This window comes from Hippocampus comes, unplaced genomic scaffold (assembly GCF_001891065.2).
Source record: "Hippocampus comes isolate QL1 unplaced genomic scaffold, H_comes_QL1_v1.1 scaffold17, whole genome shotgun sequence".
NCBI lineage: Eukaryota > Metazoa > Chordata > Actinopteri > Syngnathiformes > Syngnathidae > Hippocampus > Hippocampus comes.
In genome coordinates this window covers 3927318-3949967 of record NW_017805002.1, presented here as the reverse complement: position 1 = coordinate 3949967, position 22650 = coordinate 3927318, and the positions used below count along the sequence as shown (strand labels likewise).

Below are 22650 nucleotides of genomic sequence, written 5' to 3'. Positions count from 1 at the left end.
ACAGGAATCAGATTACCGAGAATGATACTTGCGAGGTTAATTTTCGTGGCAAAATGGCCACCCCCTGAGATGGCTAAAAATGAGTGGATTTTGCTGCTTAATTCGGAGTCCACAAACGCAACATGAATTAGAATACCGAGAATGATACTTGCGAGGCTGCACAGAACAAATGATTAGACTTCTGCTTTAAAACGGACATCAACTCAACTCAACTCAACTGTATTTATAGAGCACTTTCAAACAGCCATCGCTGCATACAAAGTGCTGTACATGGAGCAATTAACATATTCAACAAACAGTAAAGCAAATCTGTAACAAAGACGGGAATAAGCACCGAACAGCAAAACCAAGAACAAATCTCTAAGTCATGCTGAGTCAAATGCCAAAGAATACAAGTGAGTTTTGAGGCGGGTTTTAAAGATGGGCAGCGAGGAGGCTTGCCGAATGTTCAGTGGGAGGTCATTCCAATCAATCATCAACCATCAAGCAAATAAATGCTCAAATGGTATCCCATGCATCCGTTTTTATTCCATCCATGATATGGAGGCTCCTAGTGCATTACACATGCCAACAACTTGGGCCTGGTAGTGTTATGAGCAGGGAGCAAGTGGCACCAGTAGTGGGGAAAGAAAAACATAACTAGTAAGTCATTCGATCTACTACTGCGCCCGAGTGCACTGTATTGTCTTGCTAGCATGGAAAAAGAATGTACTAGCACAGGGCCCTTGGATATTAAGAATATGGAATAAATGCTCTCATGACTTTCCATACTGCCACCCATCATCGAGTTGTTTTTAGAAAGCAGAACCTCCAACGTCAAATAATCCCAAAAGGGTTGAGGGGACAGTCAATATCAGCGAATCCGGTGCGACTTCAGCAAAGTCAAGATCGAAATGATTAACTTCAAAAGGTGTGGGCAGGGGGGAAAAAAAGCCCGTGATGAGAAAAGTTTGGAAAAAAATGTATCACGATGACTCCAGGTTGACCAGTGATCCAAACCTTTGTTGATGACTTTTGTCATTGTGCTGCCGTCAGGGGACTGTGCAATTTGCTAAATCTCCCCCCACACACACACACACACACCACTTTCGGCAATTGATATGGAATTGAGTGACCAAGTGTTGTTTAAGAGGACACACAAAAAAACCTCTCAAGGACCCAGGCTCAAATCTAAACAGGAAGTCGTCCATTTTGGGCGAATTCAAGAATTTATACTTTTTTAAAATTACCTGTCGAGGTAAGAAGGTTTTATGCTAGGAAGTGTTTGCTTCTGGACTCAATTAATTCGGCTTAGTTTTTCACAATATGAATGACTCGAAAGGTCAAAACCAGCGTCCTGATAGTGTTGGACTTTGGAGCCTCCGCAAAACAAGCACCTATGCATCCAATTATCATGTCAGCTCAAATCAAACAGCGAGCTGTCTTTTATGTGGAAAAATGTCTTCCAAATCAAAGTGAAACCGTTTTGGGCCCTTGTCAAAATCTGTAGCACTGTTACAAACACAACATTTAGATCTGATCCTCGTGAAAGTACACCAAAACACCCGTATGTGTGGGCGGTGACAGTGGACGGGACAACTATGGCCAAAATGCTTGCTATTGTCTTTTGTCTTGGCCCGATTTGAACAGAACCTGACTGAGACATTTTGGTTCAAGCAAGTATGCCTACTGATTATCATGATTGCGATCATTTCCGTGTAAACATGAAGGAGGTTGAAGACGCAGCAGCACTGCATTGAAAACTGGAGAGACTTTGAAAGGTCACGCAGGAGTGGAATCACTTTCACTCAGAGACCCCACAAAACGGCCAAGGGATGGCCCGCAAAATGGCTCATCTGAGCCGGAACCGAATTTTCACACAGAACCCGAAAATCCGGGTGTGCTTTCTCAAACACACCGTCCCGCCATTAAAACATGAAATGACGTCGGCGCTTAACGATTGCTTTTGACAAAACCGGATGTGTGAAGTGTTTTCCAAACTTCACACTCCTGTCCCGCCTTTCACACTAACCCCTTTTGTTATGGCTTGGCTTGCAAAATGCGGGAATTTTCATATTTGGAAACTCTCATGGCAATAAGTAAGGGGTTTACTAAATTGATGGTTGTTTTTTGGTTGATTTTTATTTTTTTTGCTTTGTTTTGCAAGCGAGCTTCAAACACGCGCTGTCCCTAAGTCAGGTGAAAACAACCATTTGAGCAACTCGAGTACGGTGACTGTTGTTGAGAGCAATCTGTTTGAATGTCTGCTTACGACAGAAAAAAAGTTGATATTTATGCTCAGTTGAATGTGATACATTTCCATGAAACTACCCTCAATTTCCGGTTGATTATCATAATACTGTACCCATGGAAACGTTCCAATTTGGAATCATTCAAAAACTCCCCAAATTAACTTCCCATGAAAACTTCAGAGCAATTTTCCACCCCAATTATGGCTCTGATGGCAAAATTACCGGGACCACTTTGTCCCAAACCACACGTGATTCCGGACAAAAGTTGCCTGCTCTTACGGTGCCTTTTGCGGGTGGAAAAAAAGTACCATAAGACCGGGGGATGGTTTCAGTAGACTTTCTCTCCCCTTTAGACGCAGTGTTGAGACCCTTTTACGTCAGTCTCGTGCCTTACTCCTCAAAGCCTGAGTGTGTCCTGAACAAACTTGCAGGTCTCCAGAAAGTCCAGAAAGAAGCCTCTCTGGGTCCATGATGGCACAGAGGCTTCCTCGCAGGTTTCTGTCTTCCTCTGAGGTGGTTTAGTGCAGACTGTATGTTTTGTGTGTATATGTGCGTAGCAGTGTGTGTGCGTGACTGTGTGCGCGCGGTTCTATAGGTTCTCCCCAGGCTGGTACTGCGGTTCCGTGGAGGTGAAGTAGTCCTCCAGAAAGCCCTGCAGGTATTCAAAGGTGGGCCTCTCTTCCGGGTCCTTCCGCCAGCAGGAGAGCATGAGCTCGTGCAGGGAGCCGGGACACTCGGACGGGCACGGCATCCGGTAGCCGCGCTCCACCTGGTCTAAAACCTCGCGGTTCACCATGCCTGCAAAGGGAAGTCACAAAGACAATGGTGTCAAGAAAGTAAGTCAAAATGAAACATGTCGACTGACAGACGTGCTATGTATCGGTGAGGAGCTAAGTTTAGCCTGGGTTGTTTGCGGGAGATACGCAGAGTCTTCTCTGTATGTGCGTGCACGCCTGAGGTGTGTTTTGCATTTATTTTGAGGGTAATGTTGTAAAATGAGTTTGAATGATAAAGCAGGGGCGCAGATTACAGAGAGCTAAACAATGATTTTTGTAAAAAAATAAAATGAAAAATAACACCTACCATTCGACATAAGTTGTACATCATGAAATTGTTATTATTTGCTTGCATTGAATGCCAATCACCCACCAAAACGTATTTTAGCATTTGACAACAACACAGTTACATAAACAAAGATAATTATGTAAGATGTACATGAAATTCACAACAGTAGTATTATGGTGAATGTCCAACAGTCCATACAGAATAAAATTGTTTTCAGTTTACAATGATCTTGATTCAGGTGCTCTTTATTATTTCGGACAGTGTGGATTTTCAGTCTTTTCTTACTGTGACAAGCTATCTGACATTACAAAATAATTGCGTTGCCACATCTTGCCAGCAAGCATCGAGCATAGGATATGGCCGTCTACGTTACTGTTTTTTTTTTTTTTTTTACAAAAATGCTGGGATTATTTTTCTTCTTTTTCTTTTCTTTTTATTTCTGAGCATTAAAAAGAGCAATGCATGGCTTCCTGTTCCTGAGGACCTCCCATTGGCCGCAAAACCCATATTTTAATTTCGATTCACCTTGTGTTGTGCGCTTGGTGCAAGATGTATCTAGGTAAGGAGAAAAAAAGCACCAAATATCCATGAAAATTGTTCTTTGCTTCTGTCTTTCACGTTGAGCAAACACGTAATTTTTTTACAGAAGACTCATGCCCACCGCGGTGGTGTGTTCAAGTTACACTGAGAGTGGGAATTTAGAGCTCTGCACACCATAACAGCAGAGCTGCGTGCTCGCAGCACTTCCCGACTTCACAAACGTACTACAAATCCGTAAATATGGCGTTTACGTGAGTAGCAGATAGTATGATTTCTATGTGGGGCTTGTAAGATTTGCCTGCCTTGCTGATTTGGAGATCCGACTGCAACGTGTTTGTGTAACATAATCGCATCAATAGTGGTTAGCGCAACATACGTAGAGCAGGATCAATGTCCTCTGTTTATCGGAAATTTTTTGGCGCCTTACGTGGTGGCACAAGTGGAGGGGATGGATCACGGTCATCATAAATCGTCCCCAGGGCCATCTGCGCCCAAGTACATTGGACATGTTTGAAGACGTGCAAAGACTGACAATTATGTAGTGCAGTAATGCCTCGTCTATCGCAAGGGTGATGCTGCAGCAGATGTAGCGACCATATATTATTTGATTATTTATAGATTTGAAATTTTTATGCAGATTACACATACTGTACTATACGTGAGGTTGTGGTTTTATTTCTGTCCACATGGGGTCGCAATCCTCACGTTACACACTATAATATGGGTGACCAATGTGTACTGTATTTGATTTTGGATTAAAATAACCTAAAAAAAATGCAGTGAAAGCACATCTTGTTCGGCTCTTTTCAAATTCAGCGTGTTGGTGTTTAGAGCCAAAAAGAAGATGTCCCAATATTTATGGCCCCAATTCCGCTTTTTAAAATTTTTTTTTAACATCATTCAAATTTGGTAGAAGAGCGTTGAAAACACTCCTCTCAGTCATCTGAAATTTTTATAAGACATTTATTAGCACTTTACAAGAATTTTATACTGTTTGGGGTTCATAGTTTGTGGTATATTTCTAGTATAAACTATTAATAGAGGCAATTATGAAGACTTCGAGGATGTGTGAATTCATGTTTTCGCTACGAGCTAGCAGGTGTAACAGCGATGAGATGATTTACCGCAAAATCACAGGGGTCAACATAAAATCTTAATCAAAGATGACGTTGTCTCTTTACGCTTTACTTGCAGCTCTGATATATGCAGTCCAAAAAAAATGTTGACCAGTGTAATATGAACTAATGAGTTATTTCAGAGGTGTGTATCAAACAGTGGCAAACCAGTTACATTCATCTGAAACCAAAAAGTAGATTTTAATCTTATAAAAGGTAAGTGACCCTGCTGTAAATTCTCCACACGTGTGAGCGTGAATGCTTGTTTGTCGGTATGTACCCTTCGATTAGCTAGCGAACAGTCCAGGGGGTGGCCAGTTTCTCTCGCCAAAGGTCAATGCGAACTTGGTGGGTGTTCGTGTGAGGGTTTACCTGGATAAGGGACTCGGCCTTTCGTGGCCAGCTCTGTAAGCAGCACCCCGAAGGACCACACGTCCGACTTGATGGTGAAGCGTCCATAAAGAGCAGCCTCGGGGGCCGTCCACTTGATGGGGAACTTAGCTCCTGATGAATAATGAGGAGGGGGAAAGAAGACATCAGCCAAGCCAAAAAATTTCCTACCTGTAAAATTCAAAAGTCAGTGGATGACATTTACGAAGATGATTTCTAAAAGAACCTTGACGACTTTCATGCAGAGACATCTGGCAAATCGACAACGTCTGTTGAAGACATTTCGATAAGCATTACATTGATTAAGACGGCGCCGGAACTGAGATGCGTCGATTATATTCAAGTTTACCGCATGGCTGTAAGACCATACTGACACATATTTCTTTCATAGTAAGTTTTACAAAAGAAGGGACTCGTTTTTCAACCCACTTTTACAACAAATCGGAAATATGAATCATCCATCCATCAATTTTCAACACTTGTTATCTAGAACAGAGTTGCGGGAGGGTCCTGGAGCCTCTCCCAGCCGACTTCGGGCGAAAGGCGGACTCCACCCTGAACTGGTCGTCAGTCAGTCACAAGGCACATGGAATATGGATCAGATGTAGAAAATGATGACTGAAACTTAGTTCTGACTCAGCATATCCACAGCACATTCTTTAAAAAAAAATATTACTGTATTTAGCAAGAACTAGTGATTTTTGTGAAATTTGGGCATCTGTGGATGCGGGTTGTTTCTTGTGTGGAACTGAGATGCGTCGATTATATTCAAGTTTACCGCATGGCTGTAAGACCATACTGACACATATTTCTTTCATAGTAAGTTTTACAAAAGAAGGGACTCGTTTTTCAACCCACTTTTACAACAAATCGGAAATATGAATCATCCATCCATCAATTTTCAACACTTGTTATCTAGAACAGAGTTGCGGGAGGGTCCTGGAGCCTCTCCCAGCCGACTTCGGGCGAAAGGCGGACTCCACCCTGAACTGGTCGTCAGTCAGTCACAAGGCACATGGAATATGGATCAGATGTAGAAAATGATGACTGAAACTTAGTTCTGACTCAGCATATCCACAGCACATTCTTTAAAAAAAATATTACTGTATTTAGCAAGAACTAGTGATTTTTGTGAAATTTGGGCATCTGTGGATGCGGGTTGTTTCTTGTGTGTAAACAGCCGTATCTGATGTCTCACTTGAAATGTACAAGGGGTGGGGGGGAAACAAACATTTGAGATCAGCATGACATTTGAATTGGGCAACTTGACCTGCAGTTTTTAACCAACCAAAAGAACTCCTTACATAAATGTATATTTTTTAAAAGGGCAGGAGGTTGCACGCACGCACACCAACAACGAAAACACTGCACAGTGGAGAAGACTAAGCTGAAACGCACCCTGCCTGGCAGTGTACTCGTTATCTTCTATGAGTCTCGCCAAGCCAAAGTCGGCCACCTTGCACACCAGGTTGTCTCCCACCAGGATGTTGGCGGCGCGCAGATCTCTGTGCACGTAGTTCATCCTCTCCACATACGCCATCCCCGCTGCAATCTGGATAAAAGGCGCAACAGAGAGAATGTGGTTGCGTTGGTGTCGCAGTGGAATTATGGGATGCAGCACGACAGAGGCCCGACCTGCGCTGCCATGTCCACCAGCTGAGGCAGTCGAAGCATTTTGCCTGCTTCTCCTTTGAGGAAGTCTAGTAAGCTGCCTGTGGGGGTGAGATAAAACACCATTTAGAAAGAAGTTTACATTTAGTTAAAAGGATCTAATTGAGTCGTACACATTGGTGCACTATATTACTCAGACCCAATCCAATATTTGTTTTCCCTGTTAAGCCACACGAGCGGATCAAAATATTCGGAACAGCTCACAGCAAGCAGCTTTGTGCCAATGCAAACACCCAAATCAATACCTGAACGCTACTCTCGTTTTATCAGGCAGAATTTCTGATGCAGCACTCATTTCACTGATGGATCTGTACCTAATGAAATGGCCAGTGAATGAAGTCTAATGTCGCCATCCAGCCTACCATCCATTTTAGACAGCACTTTTCCTCATTTGGATCAAGTGAGTTAGCTGGCGCCTACCCCAGCTGACTTTGGTCTCCAGCCAATCTGAGGGCATTCATGAGGTCATAATAAAAATATTTTAAAAATGACCTTGGCTCATATATTCGGTCACGATGTAGATGGGTTCCTCAGACACCACGGCGTAAAGCTGGACCAGCTTCTCATGCCTGAGTTTCTTCATGACCTGCGCTTCTTGCAGAAAGGCCTCTGGTGACATAGTACCCGGCTTTAGGGTCTTAATGGCCACCCGTGTCGTACCGTTCCACGTGCCTGACCAAAAAGTAGAACAAAACGAAACATGTTAACCTTGTAGAACCTGTCGTCAGGATTATCTTTGTGGGATTTTGCACCCGCCACAGAAGCTAAATGGTAAAAGGGACAGACTGTTAGCCTAAAAGCATAATTGTCTTCGTCATTTTTAACCATTTTCCAAAAACAAGAAAAACAACAAATGCCTCAATTCATCCTTTGCACATTAAATTGACCTGGATGACTGACAATTTACACAGCCATAAAGAAAAAAAACAAGATTTACAATTACTTTAGTAATTTTTTTTATTGACAAGGTGAGAGTATGTTAAAAGTGACTTAGGCTCGCAATTATTGTGGCATATTGACTTTTTAATTGCGTGTACACAAATTAAAGGATCGAGGCGAGCAAATATCTTGTCCGCGTCATTGATCAAGTCGTTCTGCATTTATATAACAGTTCCCCTTCACACCAAATTTCTACACCCATGACTTAACAGCTCGCAATGACACTCGTTGACTAGCGTAATTCGGTGACTTATCGATGAAGTTCTGCCTCCATGAATGAATAAATGAAACGATCTATCTTTGATTCTCACGGTGGTATTCACTTTTTATTTCAATTGCTGGGCTGCAATGGCAATATTTGTCCCCAGTCATCACAATAAAAAAACAAAAACAAAAACAAAAAAAAAAAACGGCTACAGGTTAACCATGGAATATTTTTGTGATATAGGATCTTCAAAACAGCAATACAAGAACAATAGGGAGAAAACTGTGGTGTAATTCTTCATCCTTAGGGTGTTTGAAAAGCATGCCGCAGACAAGCTTTTTTGGAGTAGTTACAATTCACTTAATTATCACACTGGTGAACACATTTTTTACATTTTTTTTTTTAAATCAGATACAAATAAACTTTTCTAGATGATGTCTTTTTGTTCTGATTCTACCCTTGTTTTTTTCCCATCACATATCAGATTTTTGTAATAGTAAATAATAATATAAACATCAATAATATGTAATATAATCATATATTTAGTCATATTTATGAATTAAGGTTTAGGTTCAGGAAAAGGTGGAATTTTTTTTTCTGAATCACGCTATAAATTTCAACCCACGGTAAAATGTGTATTGTGCATGCTTTTCTCGGTCAAAGTTAAAAAAAATAAACACATAAATAAATAAAAATACTTGAAATACCCAATGTGCATCAAAATTTTTTTGAAGGCAGCATTAAAAATGCGTTTAGGGACACACAAAGCAATCTATGATTAATATTTACCGTTGACCATTGTTATTCATTTAGGGTCAATTATCTCATCACTATGGCGCCTAGAATTTATTGCAAATAGCGAAAAAGTGTGAGTCTGTGACATAATCTTAGAATGTCCATAATTGCCTGTACTGTGAGTTTAAACCATAAGTATTTCAGTTAATAAAGAAAAGTGAGCAACTCCTAGTTGGATTTGAAAGTTACGCTTCTAACTCTGGAAAACTTTTTCTTTTAGTTCAAAATGTTTTACTGTAACTACAAACCTGTGTCACATTGTGGCCACAGGTACAATCCTGGTCGGTCATTGCATCTTTTGGTGGCGGATGCCGCAGGCTAATTTTGTGAGCTAGCTCGGGAGATGGTCTCACATTAGTTGCCGTGACTTCATCTTCGTCTTCTATTTCTTCTTTTCTTCTCCCATCTTCTTTTGGTGGTTGGAAAATACTTATGGTGCATAACTATCTTTAGCATGCGGTCAAGGTGAGCCATTTTAAACTATAAAGAAAAACGATTCCATATTTAGAAGTGGTAGTTCCGACCAACATGAGTGGGTAAGGTGGATTTTGGACGCGAGTCTGAGATCTACTGTTCTTGGTCTCCGGTTTTATAAAATCAATTTCGACCAAAAATGTGACTTGTAGTCCACTACGACTTATAGATATTTTCCTCTTCATGATTTATTTTTGGACTGGTGCGATTCACTGGTGGGAAATGTACGATATAAGCAGATTAATGCACCCATTTCAGGGACATTTTACTGCCCTCTGCTGTCGACTGGAATTGAGGTCAAAGCGCCCTCTGGCTCATATTGAGAATATCACATAACCAAGCTCAGAAAACCGGTGAGGTGTGCCCTAATTAGTATTACATTAACTAAGGTGTGGACGTAGCTTTGAGTACAGCGCAGTGCAGTTCTTACCCATCCAGACCTCTCCGAAGCAGCCCTGGCCGAGTTTAAGGTCAAGCCGGAGGGACTCTCGAGGGATCTCCCAGGCATCTCGAGCCAGACCCTGCGTCTGAGGCTTGGCCACGGGGCACACGTCGGTCAAGGCGTGGCACAGCCCATCGGAATGCTCTGTAGGATGAGCAATGTGAGACGTCAGGGAGGGTTTCAGAGCTTTTGTGCAGTAAGCGTCTGCATACTCACTGCGATAATGGAAGACTAACTGCTGCAGGCTGGTGAACTGCGTGCGGGACGTGATGTAGAAGCCGCCGCTATCCAGCTTCCTGATCTTGTAATGTTTCACATTCAGACCTTTGGTGTTGTCATAATCCAGCACCGAAAGGCAGTAAGCTCCTAAGGAGGAAAAAAAAAATGTATAGAGAAGGAGTGGAACAATAAAAGCGTGTCAGGCATCTGGGACAGCTGCTCTGTGGCGTTTCCCAACAGCTGCGCCGGGTCAACTTCCCGCTGGGCCCTATAGGAGGTCGAAGAATGCGATAGTGCCATTTGCCCTCGTCTGTCGATGCGCTTAAGTCTGTGATTTAGGAGAATGTCACTATATTCTTTTGCCATTTCTTTTTGTTAGGGCCTAACTTGCGATGCACCTATAGCCCTCTTTTTGCGACAGAGAACAAGTACAAGTACCTATTGCGTACTTATCGATACAGAGTACAGATATTTGATAATGCCGTAACGTCTTGGAATTGTGAGAAAATGCCATTTTTTCCACGAGTGCCTGGCAATCAGTTCAGGGTGTACCCCGCCTTATGCCCGAAGACAGCTGGGATCGGCTCCAACACACCCGTGACTCTTGTGAGGATAAGCGGCTCAGATAATGGATGGATGGATGTTTAATTTCATCCTAATATTGTTCAAAAACACAAAACACACTAACACTTTTTAGAGCAAACATTTTAACATGTTTTTCTTGGCGATTTTTTACAACAGCATTCACTGATTGACGATGGCGAAAAGAACAAAAATGAGCAATTGGCAGAAAATGGTGAGAAAAGTGTGTTTTTCCTCAGGGACATATTTGTTCACATTTAAAATTCCAACAAGAACTGCTATGTAACAAGAAACATGTTATTGTTTTTTAGACAACAAACTAGTTACGGCTGAATCAACAGCACCTCTTTTGGGTGTCACCAAGTAGCACACTTCAGTTCACATCAAACGCAGAACGGGAAATCGTTCTTATATTATTGCAACATGAGGATGCATGGATGGATGGATGGATGGAAGCATTTGGTGGCTCAGGACAAATGCTACTAGTCATTTAAATACCGCAAGGCTATTTCCAGCAATGCCTGTAAAAGGCCGCTTTGTGACAGAGTTGCAATGGATGGGGTAAAGTGTCGCTCCTGAAAACGAACTAATTTCAGGGTGTGTCAATTGTCCAAAAATTCATGAATCTTGGGGTATTTTGAAAAGTACTCTGTCATAGACTTGATATTCAGACAACTAGGAACTGCTTTAAATTGTGACAAAAATACATGATCAATGTCCTTTCACACAAAATGTCAAGCTAGTAAACCCACGACTCACCCTTTTACCACATTGTTCTCATAGCACCAGTTGATATAAACAATGACGCCAGGTGAGTCATGCATCTTCGTCAGTCTGACTCGATTCAACCATAATGCGACATATCTGTCACCATAAGTATCACGTTCGACATCTAATAAGACTCCCTCCTTCCTTCCATTATATTTCCTTCTACCCCTTCAGCCTCATCTTTGACTCTCATGGTGAACTGGGGCTTGTAGCCGCAGGAGAGAATTGCAGCACCCTCGTAGACTGACCTACTTCTGACACTGTGATTCACCCCTATCTATTCACCCCTCCCTACCTCGGCACACGCGCTTCCTTCAAAAACAACCCCCTCCCCAACCCTCCAAAGTGCTGCTGTATGTCACAGGCAATGCCAACCCAGTAGAAGCACCGCCACAGGCTTGGAGAACAAAGGCGCGGCGCCACGGGCCTGTGCGAGTGCCTCCAATTGATATCATTACGAGCGTGTGTCTCGTACAAATTGTCTCACTTAACATCTCGGTAGCTTTGCCTCAACTGCGATGCACACAGAAGTCCACCAGGGTTGGCGAGGCAACGTCATTACTTCCTACTTTCTCGTTATTTAATTGCCCAGCTGGGGCTGAATAGGAAGCCGACTTTTTAATGTGGGAATTGTACAGACAGCAGTTGTCATTAGCAACCTTGTATTCACAGAGCTTCCGTTTTTCCACATTTTGTTTCATGTTTCAGCCTTATTCCAAAATTGACTCATAGTTCCCTTGAAATTCTGCACACAATACCATGCACATGTACTGTAACTTTGTGAGGAAGCTCAAAATTAATTTCTTAGTTTGTTTCATATCTTTTATCTAATTGGCCAAATCCTCAAAAAAATCGAAATCAAATCAAATTAAATCTTAAAACAAAATGCGGAAACAGTGAAGTGTTGTGAGTATTTTCCAGATGCAATGTACCTTAAGGCTTACATACATATTTTACTACCTTGTTAAAATGCACTTCCTCACATATTTCATGATAACGTTACAGTTTTTCACTTTGCACAATACTGTGTGCTGCCGTCTGAACAGTCCATTAAACTGTTTCTTTTAACAGTCTGCAGTCACTATGTGCTCAGATGTGACCAACAGAAAATAGTCGAGAAAATTTGTGTGGAATTGATTAATATGAACGCGAAAGGGCATGTGCCACTTCAATGACCTTTCTTTCTGCTTGATTACACATGCTCAGAGGCTCCTACTGTATATACAGACAGTTTAAGTGGATACTCTAAATGTGTAACAAAACTGTCATCTAAAGCTCAAAGATATGTGGTCATTTTGACTTCAAATGAGAAAGGGTCCCTGATCGTGGTCATTTTGACTTCAAATGAGAAAGGGTCCCTGGATCCTTATTTTTTTTTTGTGTGTTAAAAAAAAAACTACACAGCAATTTAAAGAACTAGAAAAAAATAAACACACACTTTCAACTTCCCGAACGAGATATAGTAGCATGCCCCCAAGCATTGTTGTTGAGTCTGGCAGGCGCGGTAGACGGCATAAGGCAACGTAAACAAAAGCGGGACATCCGAGCCGAGCTATGGCAAAGCTAATCTCTAAAAGTGAAGATAAGTGGTTTAGGAAATAGATGGATGGATAGCAAAGGCTATGACACTGCACTGTGTCCTCCTGAACTTGTTGCAATACAAATTACCGAGGCTCCTTGGAGTGTAGCTGTGGTGAGTGATATTTTTCATCATTTGTTTTTATTTTGGTTCATAAAAATGTCTTCACATGAAAATGTTCCAGTAGCGCAAAAATGTTTGGGGCCCTGTCTTTATTTAAAAATATGCGTGTGTGCAATGTGCATTGTTGAAATGTCACTGCTAGTAAATAACAATTTGGAGAATGACTTATTCTGTGAAGCATTACAATATATACAAAACGCTAGTGGGGTGACAACAAAGCACGAGCAATTTTATCAATGGGTACTGATACACATCGCCGCTTTTGAGATTACTCATCACTTCACCGTCTGAGGTGACCATAGTTCAGAAAGTAGCCAAACTTGTGACTGTACGTTGGTCGCTGATCCCCACTACATGAAGCTGCAACAACAGATATATTTGTCGTATAAAAAAAATAAATATAAGTTATCGGTTGTCAGTATCGGTTTGGAGAGGCGGGAAATTAAAAGTATCAGTCGAAAAAAAAAACTTAGTGTACACACATTAGGGATGTGTGTGTGTGTGTGTGTGTGTGTGTGTGTGAGTGAGAAAAAAAAGAGAAAGAGAGAGAGAGAGAGAGCGAGATCCACCCACCCATCCATTTCCCAACCCGCTTTATCCTCACAGGCGTGGCGGGGGTTGCCGCAGCCTATTCCAGCCGTCTTCGGGCAGTAAGCGGGGGACACCCTGAACCGGTTGCCAGCCAATCGCAGGGCACACAGAGACAAACAACTATCCGCGCTCACACTCACACCTAGGGACAATTTAGAGTGTTCAATCAGCCTACCATGCATGTTTTTGGAATGTGGGAGGAAACCGGAGTACTCAGAGAAAACCCACGCAGGCCCGGACAGAACATGCAAACGCCACACAGAGGTTGGAATGGATTTCCATTCATTTCAATGGGAAATGTTACCTCGATTTATGAACGTTTTGAGTTACAGATGGGGACAGAGAACAAATTAAGAATTCTGCTGGCCAGGCGTCATTGGTGACAGCTATTTCTTATGCCACTGCACTTGCGAGTTCATTTTGCGCTGTTTGCAAGCCTAAAACGTCACATGTCCGTCCCACTATAAACTGAGGCCCTCTTGTATCCCGTATACCAGACATTGGTGGAGTCTCACCTTTTGTCGTCTCACTCTCCCTCACCAGGAAGGTTCCTCGTCTGTTCTGTAAATTCAAAAGGATCCTTTCTGAGTCTCGCCGAGTGATCTTCCCAAAATACCACCTGCCAAAAGTGGGCCACAGAAGAAGTGGTACAGTTTGCTTCCAAAGGCAAGGCGTTGCTATACAGTGCAGTATATCAGGTGGGACGTACTCTTCCGCCTGGATGGAGTCTGACGGGGCCACGTAATTGCTGGGGATGTAACCGCTCTCTCCGGTCGTCAGGGAGCGAGCCAACCACCAGTCCCCTTCTCTGTGATGGCAAATGCAGACAAAGAAGATAAAAAAGGAAATTATGGAAAACTCACAGGTGCCTCCTAATCCTCCGACATTCTGTGTGGCTTTAATAGCTGTGAGGTGACTATAAAGGTCAGTTGTGCAGACAGAACAAGCTGCCAGGATTTAGCGATACCGAGTTTTCTTTTTTTAGAGTTAGCTTAATACTGTGTCACCTTGACTCATCATCGCCGAAAAGTGCCGTCTGAAGAGAAGGAAAAAGGAAGCTTAGCACATGCTGACCCACTCACTGCAGTTCCCAGTTTTTTGACTGGAAGTAACAAGGGATGTGTGTGTGTGTGTGTGTGTGTGTGTGTGTGTGTGTGTGTGTGTGTGTGTCCATCCATCCATCCATTTTCTGAACCGCTTTACCCTCTCAAGGGCCGCGGGGGGTGCTGGAGCCTATCCCAGCCATCTTCGGGGAGTAGGCGGGGGACACCCTGAACCGGTTGCCAGCCAATCGCAGGGCACACAGAGACAAACAACTATCCGCGCTCACACTCACACCTAGGGACAATTTAGAGTGTTCAATCAGCCTACCATGCATGTTTTTGGAATGTGGGAGGAAACCGGAGTACTCAGAGAAAACCCACGCAGGCCCGGACAGAACATGCAAACGCCACACAGAGGTTGGAATGGATTTCCATTCATTTCAATGGGAAATGTTACCTCGATTTATGAACGTTTTGAGTTACAGATGGGGACAGAGAACAAATTAAGAATTCTGCTGGCCAGGCGTCATTGGTGACAGCTATTTCTTATGCCACTGCACTTGCGAGTTCATTTTGCGCTGTTTGCAAGCCTAAAACGTCACATGTCCGTCCCACTATAAACTGAGGCCCTCTTGTATCCCGTATACCAGACATTGGTGGAGTCTCACCTTTTGTCGTCTCACTCTCCCTCACCAGGAAGGTTCCTCGTCTGTTCTGTAAATTCAAAAGGATCCTTTCTGAGTCTCGCCGAGTGATCTTCCCAAAATACCACCTGCCAAAAGTGGGCCACAGAAGAAGTGGTACAGTTTGCTTCCAAAGGCAAGGCGTTGCTATACAGTGCAGTATATCAGGTGGGACGTACTCTTCCGCCTGGATGGAGTCTGACGGGGCCACGTAATTGCTGGGGATGTAACCGCTCTCTCCGGTCGTCAGGGAGCGAGCCAACCACCAGTCCCCTTCTCTGTGATGGCAAATGCAGACAAAGAAGATAAAAAAGGAAATTATGGAAAACTCACAGGTGCCTCCTAATCCTCCGACATTCTGTGTGGCTTTAATAGCTGTGAGGTGACTATAAAGGTCAGTTGTGCAGACAGAACAAGCTGCCAGGATTTAGCGATACCGAGTTTTCTTTTTTTAGAGTTAGCTTAATACTGTGTCACCTTGACTCATCATCGCCGAAAAGTGCCGTCTGAAGAGAAGGAAAAAGGAAGCTTAGCACATGCTGACCCACTCACTGCAGTTCCCAGTTTTTTGACTGGAAGTAATTATTGGACACTTTATTGCATGTTGGGGATGAGCACCCAAATACATTTCAGCAATTAAAAAAGAATTTATACTCCAAACTAAAAAAATCACATTGGTATGCTTACATCGCCACTCTGAGGAAACAAATTTCATATACTGACAAAAAGTCTGTTTTCTAGTTTCGCGCTGCGATAACCGGCAGTTGGACGCAACTTACAGAAATTGTGTGGATGCAGATAAAATGATGCGCTAACTTTCTCAGCCTTGGCAACCTTACCCTATTTACTTACCAGCAAACAAACATTTCATGTGCGTATACAGAATTAAGTTTTTTTTGAGTATTGGTTGAGTAGTGGTAAACAACTTACAGAAATTTAGGGAATACTAAAATACTGAAGTGGAAACTTTGCCAGCCTGGGAAACCTCACCCCATTAACTTACAAAATATATATGGTGACATACAGGACTGCAATGATAGGTGCACTAGTCATGTAATAATAGAAAATTTTACATTTTGCCAGCCTCGGGAACCTCCCTCAAATTACTTACAATCCGTTTTATACTTAATGCAATATTTGGGACACTGCTTGTCTCATGGGACACAGCATACAGAAATGGAGGGATTGCCAAAGTTTTTGATGCGCTAAAGGACTCCACTCCATGGTTCTTGAGCATGTCAAATGTTTTTATTGGTTAGTAAATATTTTACTAACCAACAATCCATTCTATCGACATGTCCAGTGCTTCAACATGTGAGGCATTAGTCGCATAGTGGTACAAAATGTATAATGACTCAGGGAATGCAGATGTATTGACACACTTTGCCAGCATGGGGAACCTCATTCCATTTAATGAGCAACTATCTGTTACATGGTTACAGTATGTGCAAAACATATTCATCATGCCCATCATCTCTGTACAAACATTACAGCGTGGTTCAGCATTAGTGCGGATAAAAAGGGTTGCAAAGGATTTGTCTTTTTATTGCAGTAAGGATTACTGACCTGAAGCTGTACTTTTTCCTAGGAGAGACCATGAGGCATGAGAGAGCGAGATAGATAGATAGATAGAGAGAGAGAGAGAGAGAGAGAGAGAGAGAGAGAGAGAGAGAGAGAGAGAGAGACAGAGGGAGAGATAACAGACACAGCAGACACATCAAAACACAGCAAGGCGAGCAGCACTCAGACAGACAGCGGAGGCGGAGAACACGCGGTGGGACGACACAGCGGGGCCGACATACTACGTTACATCATTTCAGTACAGAAGACCCAGGGAGCATCCTCGTGTACATTTTCCAATCGAGGAGTTGTGGATGCACTTGATGTTTTATTTATACACTTCGAATATTATAGATTCATCTTTGTTCAGCCCTAATATGTCATCCCAACCAGCAGATAAAAGAACAGGGAAAAAAAACATGGCAGGAAGCTACGAAAGGAACCCATTTGAAGAAAAAAAGATCCTTACATGGCCTTTGCTTTGATTACCAATCTTAGAGAAGCATTTATCCTTATAATGAGAGTTTCACTTTTTGAATTAAGCTTCTAACATAAATTCAGTCTTCCAAGATATTGTAATTTAGAGATGCATCTGTATTTACATTATTGAAGTTGCACTGCAGCAAAATGAGACATGTTTCGAATATTTGCTCAGTTACCGACATGAAAGGGCTGAAAAATTACAAAATACCTCCTAGCACAGTGCACTTCATTTTGCATATTTTATAATATATCCAATAGTGCCTTCAGATACGAGTTGAATTCATTCTGTGACCATGCTCATAGCACCAAACTGTTGTAAATCATCTCTGCCCATTGAAATGAATGGGAAATGTCATTAATCTGTTCCAGCCTCCTCAAAAACCCAACCTTTTTATAATGTATTTTTAAATAAGGAAAACAGCACTTGAAAATCTTTTACTTTTTACTTTTAGTCAGTTTTAAATTTGCAAATCAAAACTGAAAATGAAGAAACAAAACTCACGAGTTGGGTCACGCATATCTCAAGGCACCACTGTATTGTAATACAAATCAAAACTTTTATTTTCATTTTTGTTAATACACTTGAAGTCAAACTCACTTGATTGCGTATCTACAGAAGTGATGTGGCCAGTGAGTGTACGGATTAGCAAGAAGTGTGATGACAGAATTGTGAACATCCTTCAACGCGTACAGTTTGTTTTGGTGCGTTTCAGCAAACATGCATTGTCCAAATCTGTTAACATTAATCTGCGGTATAAGAAAGGAGGAGGGGGAAATAAAACACACAAGGTCAACTGTGGGTTCTTACGTGTTGTTGACAATCTGCAGTCTGTCGCCTTTCCGAAAGGTCAGATCGGATGCTGTCCGTGACTCATAATCATACAGAGCCACAAACGTAGTGACACCTCCTGCAAGAAACCGCACGCCAAAAGGCGTTTAGGGATCAAGATGGTTAAGTACAACTACATGAATATTAACCCTGTCAGGCACATATAGTCCTTAATTCTAATGTAATACAAATCCATAGTTATTTTCCATACACTCTATGTGTAGATTGAACAATTTGTCATGGCTTGATGAGAAATATTGACATGCAGACTTCAGGTGACCGATAACGTGTGAAGGACAAAGCTCCATCTACTGTCTGTCGTAGGGTAAATAAGGGCCGAGAAAATGTATTTGCACTTGTCTCAAATTCTTACCTTTTTTTACCCACGTCAATGTTTAAGATTATCAAACAAATGTAAAAATCAGAAAACAGATAACCCAAGTAACATACAATAGAGTTTTAAATGGTGATTTGCTTTACGATACAATACATCTTTATTTATACAGTGTAGCGCTTTCACAGCTGTAGCAGTAACAAAGTGCTTTTCAGAACACTTATCATCAAATAACAAAAGAATAGAATAACACATAACATAAGACACGGGCAGTCATGCAATCTTAACCACTTTTCCTGCATATGCTTTGTTGTTTGAAGCAGTTATAGATGAAAGAGGAGAGAATCAAAGTCTGCTTTCACCGGTGGATCAGAGACGTCATGCTCAAAACGTGCATCACGTCCCACACGTCTGCCACAAGTTAAGATTGAAACTAAACAAGAAGCTATTGCATCCATTGATAAAAAAAAAAAGAGATTGCTTCACTTCTCCAGTCCTATGTAAATCCACTTCAATTCCAAGCGCCGACTCTCAGTTCCAAATACGCACGCCTGACCTTGTGTGATAAAGTACTTGCTTCCATTGTGAAATCACGAATTTAGGATGGCTAATCACATTTTCCAGTTCATTCTCACTGACCACACCCAAGCCTGAGTACCTCCAGACCTGTTCAATTAATAAATCACCTAAATAGAAGCAGTCTGACAAAATTAAGTCGGCCAAAAGATCTCAAAAAGCTGCATCATAATGCTATGATCCATCCAAAGAAATTCAAGAACAAATGAGAAACATGTACAAAGTCATTGCTAAAAATTTAGGACCGCAGCGAATCACGGTAAGAGCCATTATCCAAAAATTGAGAAAGCATGAAATGGTGGTGACCATTCCCAGGAGTGGCCAGCCTGCAGAAATTAACCCAAGAAGACAGCAACGACCCAGCCAGGAGGTCACAAAGGAATCCAAGTTGTCTAAGGAAGTGATGGCCTCCCTTGCCTCAGTTAAGGTCAGTGTTAGTGACTCAACAATGACTAAGAGACTGGGCACAAATGATATCGATGGCAGAGTTCCTGCCTGAAATGGGGAAGTGTGTGCGTGTGTGTGTAGTGGTATGTGGCTGTGTAGGAGCTAAAAGAGGATATAGTAAAGCAAAAATAAGCATCCTAAGTTTAGTTTCATGAGCATAAGGAACAAGTTCCATAAATACAGCCATCTCTGCAGTGCAACCCCCCGTCTCTCTGTTGTTTGTTTAGCGACCGACTTCCACCATCGCTGGCAACTGACGACAGGCACTAATGGCTAGCCACAAATTAGAGCATTTCTATCCATGTAGTGACATCCTCTGTATCTCCCAAACATATAACAAACTGCTTTCCCAAGGTTGCACTCCCACGGATTTATGTGCACTGCTACCTGATGAAGCTTGTTGGCGAATGGACCTCATGAGACAACAAGCATGACTGAGAAAGGTTGAGGGAGGCCACCGTGTAACTTGCTGTTTGGGGCGGGGGGGTAGTGCCTACTCGTGTTTCAGAGTAAAAATAAATAAACAAATAAAATAAAAAAATCAAACCCACAAATCTTTGGATTGAGAGATGACCACTCTATTACTGAGCCATGCTGATTTTATTGTATCATATTGTATTTATTTTATTTTTAATTTAGCAGTAATTGTATTAATTAAAACAAAGCGGCCAATGTATGTACAAATGTGTTTTAATGGCTAAATTTAGCTGTTGTATCTTTTAATCAGGTGGATTTTGTAGCCCAGAAATCACAAGACTGTATTAAGTTTAGGGGGGCAAGTACTTTTTCCACACATGGTCCAGTACAGTAGCTTTGATTAATTTTTCTCCCTTTAATAAATAAAATCATCATTTAACTACTCCATTTTATGTTAACTTGGCTTTATGAATTGTTTGATGATCTTCAACATTAAAGTGGGGAAACTATGCAAAAAAAGTAAGAATTTGAGAAGAGTGCAAATATCCTTTCATGGCACTAGACATACTGATTTTTAACATTTACCCTGCAATTTATTTGAATATGAGCGATACAAATATGAATGTGAGATAATGTCTGCGGACCACACATTATTCGAAGTACCAAGAACTAAGCGGAGGCTCAGAGGGGATCGAGCCTTTTCCGTTGCTGGTACCTCTTTGGAATGACCTCCCACTGAACATTCGGCAAGCCCCCTCGCTGCCCATCTTTAAAACTCGTCTCAAAACTCATTTGTATTCTATGGCATTTGACACGGCATGACTCAGACTTGATCTTAGTCTTACTGTTTGGTGCTTTCGACTGTCTTTGTTATTAATTTGTTGTTTTATTGTTGTATATATGATAGTTGCTCCATGTACAGCACTTTGTATACAGCGATGGTTGTTTTAAAGTGCTCTATAAATACAGTTGAGTTGAGTTGAGATGAGCAACCACACACATGAGAGAAAAAAAAAAAAATCGGGTGTGTTGTATTTGAGATGACCAACACAGGACACCACACACATACCAATATCTCTAATTGGCTAATGTCCTGTTTCACAAAACAATCATGTCTGCTTTTTTTTTTTTTTTTTTTTTTTTTTGTGGAGAGGCGGGGTCAGATCTTGGGGGTGGGGAAATTACGCTTAAAACATCCAACAATCTTTTCAAGACATCCCACGATCTGGCCTTTGCTGACCTTGTTCGGCACAGGAGAAAATACTCAAATTCGGCCTGATTATCAGTCTGTGCATGCTGTTTGAGCAGCTTTTGGCCACTTCCTTTGAAAGATGTGTCATCCAAAAGCAAAACCTGATGAATATATGTGAGGAGACAGCAAAAAGACACTTCACTTCAAGACTGCTCACTGGATGGAGCAATATTAGCTGACCCATCTGGCCAGTCTAGACACATTAAGGCTTAATGTCAAGTCTGCAGAGCACTGAGCAGCCTTTTAACGTCAGAGCTTTCAAGTCTATTTCACAGCTGAAGGTTGGAGAGGGGGAAAAAAAAACAGTACTTCCTCCTCCGCTGTCGACGTGACTCAACATTTCAGAGAATTGACATTGATAAAAGTAAACATTTTTCTCTGACGTTTGTTAGTGAGCAGAATTCAACACAATGGGCCAACAAAGACCATAAAGTGTACTTCAGTTTCCATTCTTCTTCTTTTCTGAATGCACCTTGATTTGAAGGGTCAATCACATGTGGAAATCATGTGGCCAAAAAGCCAATGGAAAAACAAAGCACACGCAGCGCTAACCTTGACTGTGCCCAGACCTCACATGTCTGACACTATTTTGTGCATATTTTTCATGACACATATTTTTTACCTTAAGGGCACAATGCTCCTATGTATCAATGATTTTTGGTTTTCACTTTAGTTTTGGTGAAATAGTGAAAATGTTTGCCACACATGGAAAATTCATCTATTAAGTAGCAGATATGCAAAGTTACTGATCCGAAAGAGCATTTTACGGGGTCTACATAGAGGTGTGCACTCCACTAGGTCACATTGAAAGTTGTTTTTTTCTTGTCAAAAACCTGCAGCAAAATGCTTTAACCAAAAACGACCCAGACTTTTTCCCCAGTTGAAACCCACGGTAGAGATCCTCTTCTAAATCTATATGATATTTTAACTGTCTGTGTGTGTGTGTGTGTGTGTGTGTGTGTGTGTAGTACAAAGTGTAAAAATAAAATAAATAAATAAATAAAAAAATTGAGCTTCTGGTTCTCACTAGGAGGTTACCAGGCAACCAGCAAAAAAAAGTCATTGTGGGTCACCATGAAATAATTGCTTCCCAAGGAACAATACGGTGGCTCTGTTGAGTCCCCGTCTAAGACTGGAGAAATATTTGGTGCTATGCAATGTACTTCCTCCTCCGCTGTCGACGTGACTCAACATTTCAGAGAATTGACATTGATAAAAGTAAACATTTTTCTCTGACGTTTGTTAGTGAGCAGAATTCAACACAATGGGCCAACAAAGACCATAAAGTGTACTTCAG

The 22650-nt window shown here is 41.7% G+C and overlaps 1 protein-coding gene across 5 annotated transcripts in view; it reads right to left on the bottom strand.

The window, feature by feature from the left end:
- Positions 1-1223: 1223 nt before the first annotated feature.
- Positions 1224-22650, bottom strand: part of LOC109507451 (proto-oncogene tyrosine-protein kinase Src) — a 32287-nt gene continuing 10860 nt past the window's right edge. For 3 of the 5 annotated variants that reach the window (XM_019856888.1, XM_019856895.1, XM_019856904.1), the window contains exons 3-11: positions 18307-18406; positions 15635-15733; positions 15441-15544; positions 9856-10233; positions 7505-7684; positions 6977-7053; positions 6740-6893; positions 5324-5455; positions 1224-3029 (exon numbers count right to left, since the gene is read on the bottom strand). In XM_019856888.1, coding sequence (XP_019712447.1) covers positions 2821-3029; positions 5324-5455; positions 6740-6893; positions 6977-7053; positions 7505-7684; positions 9856-10233; positions 15441-15544; positions 15635-15733; positions 18307-18406 — 1433 coding nt within the window. In that variant the 3' untranslated portion in view covers positions 1224-2820. Of the gene's footprint in view, positions 3030-5323; positions 5456-6739; positions 6894-6976; positions 7054-7504; positions 7685-9855; positions 10234-15440; positions 15545-15634; positions 15734-17021; positions 17040-18306; positions 18407-22650 lie in introns of all 5 variants that reach the window. The other 2 variants (XM_019856914.1, XM_019856920.1) reach the window with 2 other exon arrangements.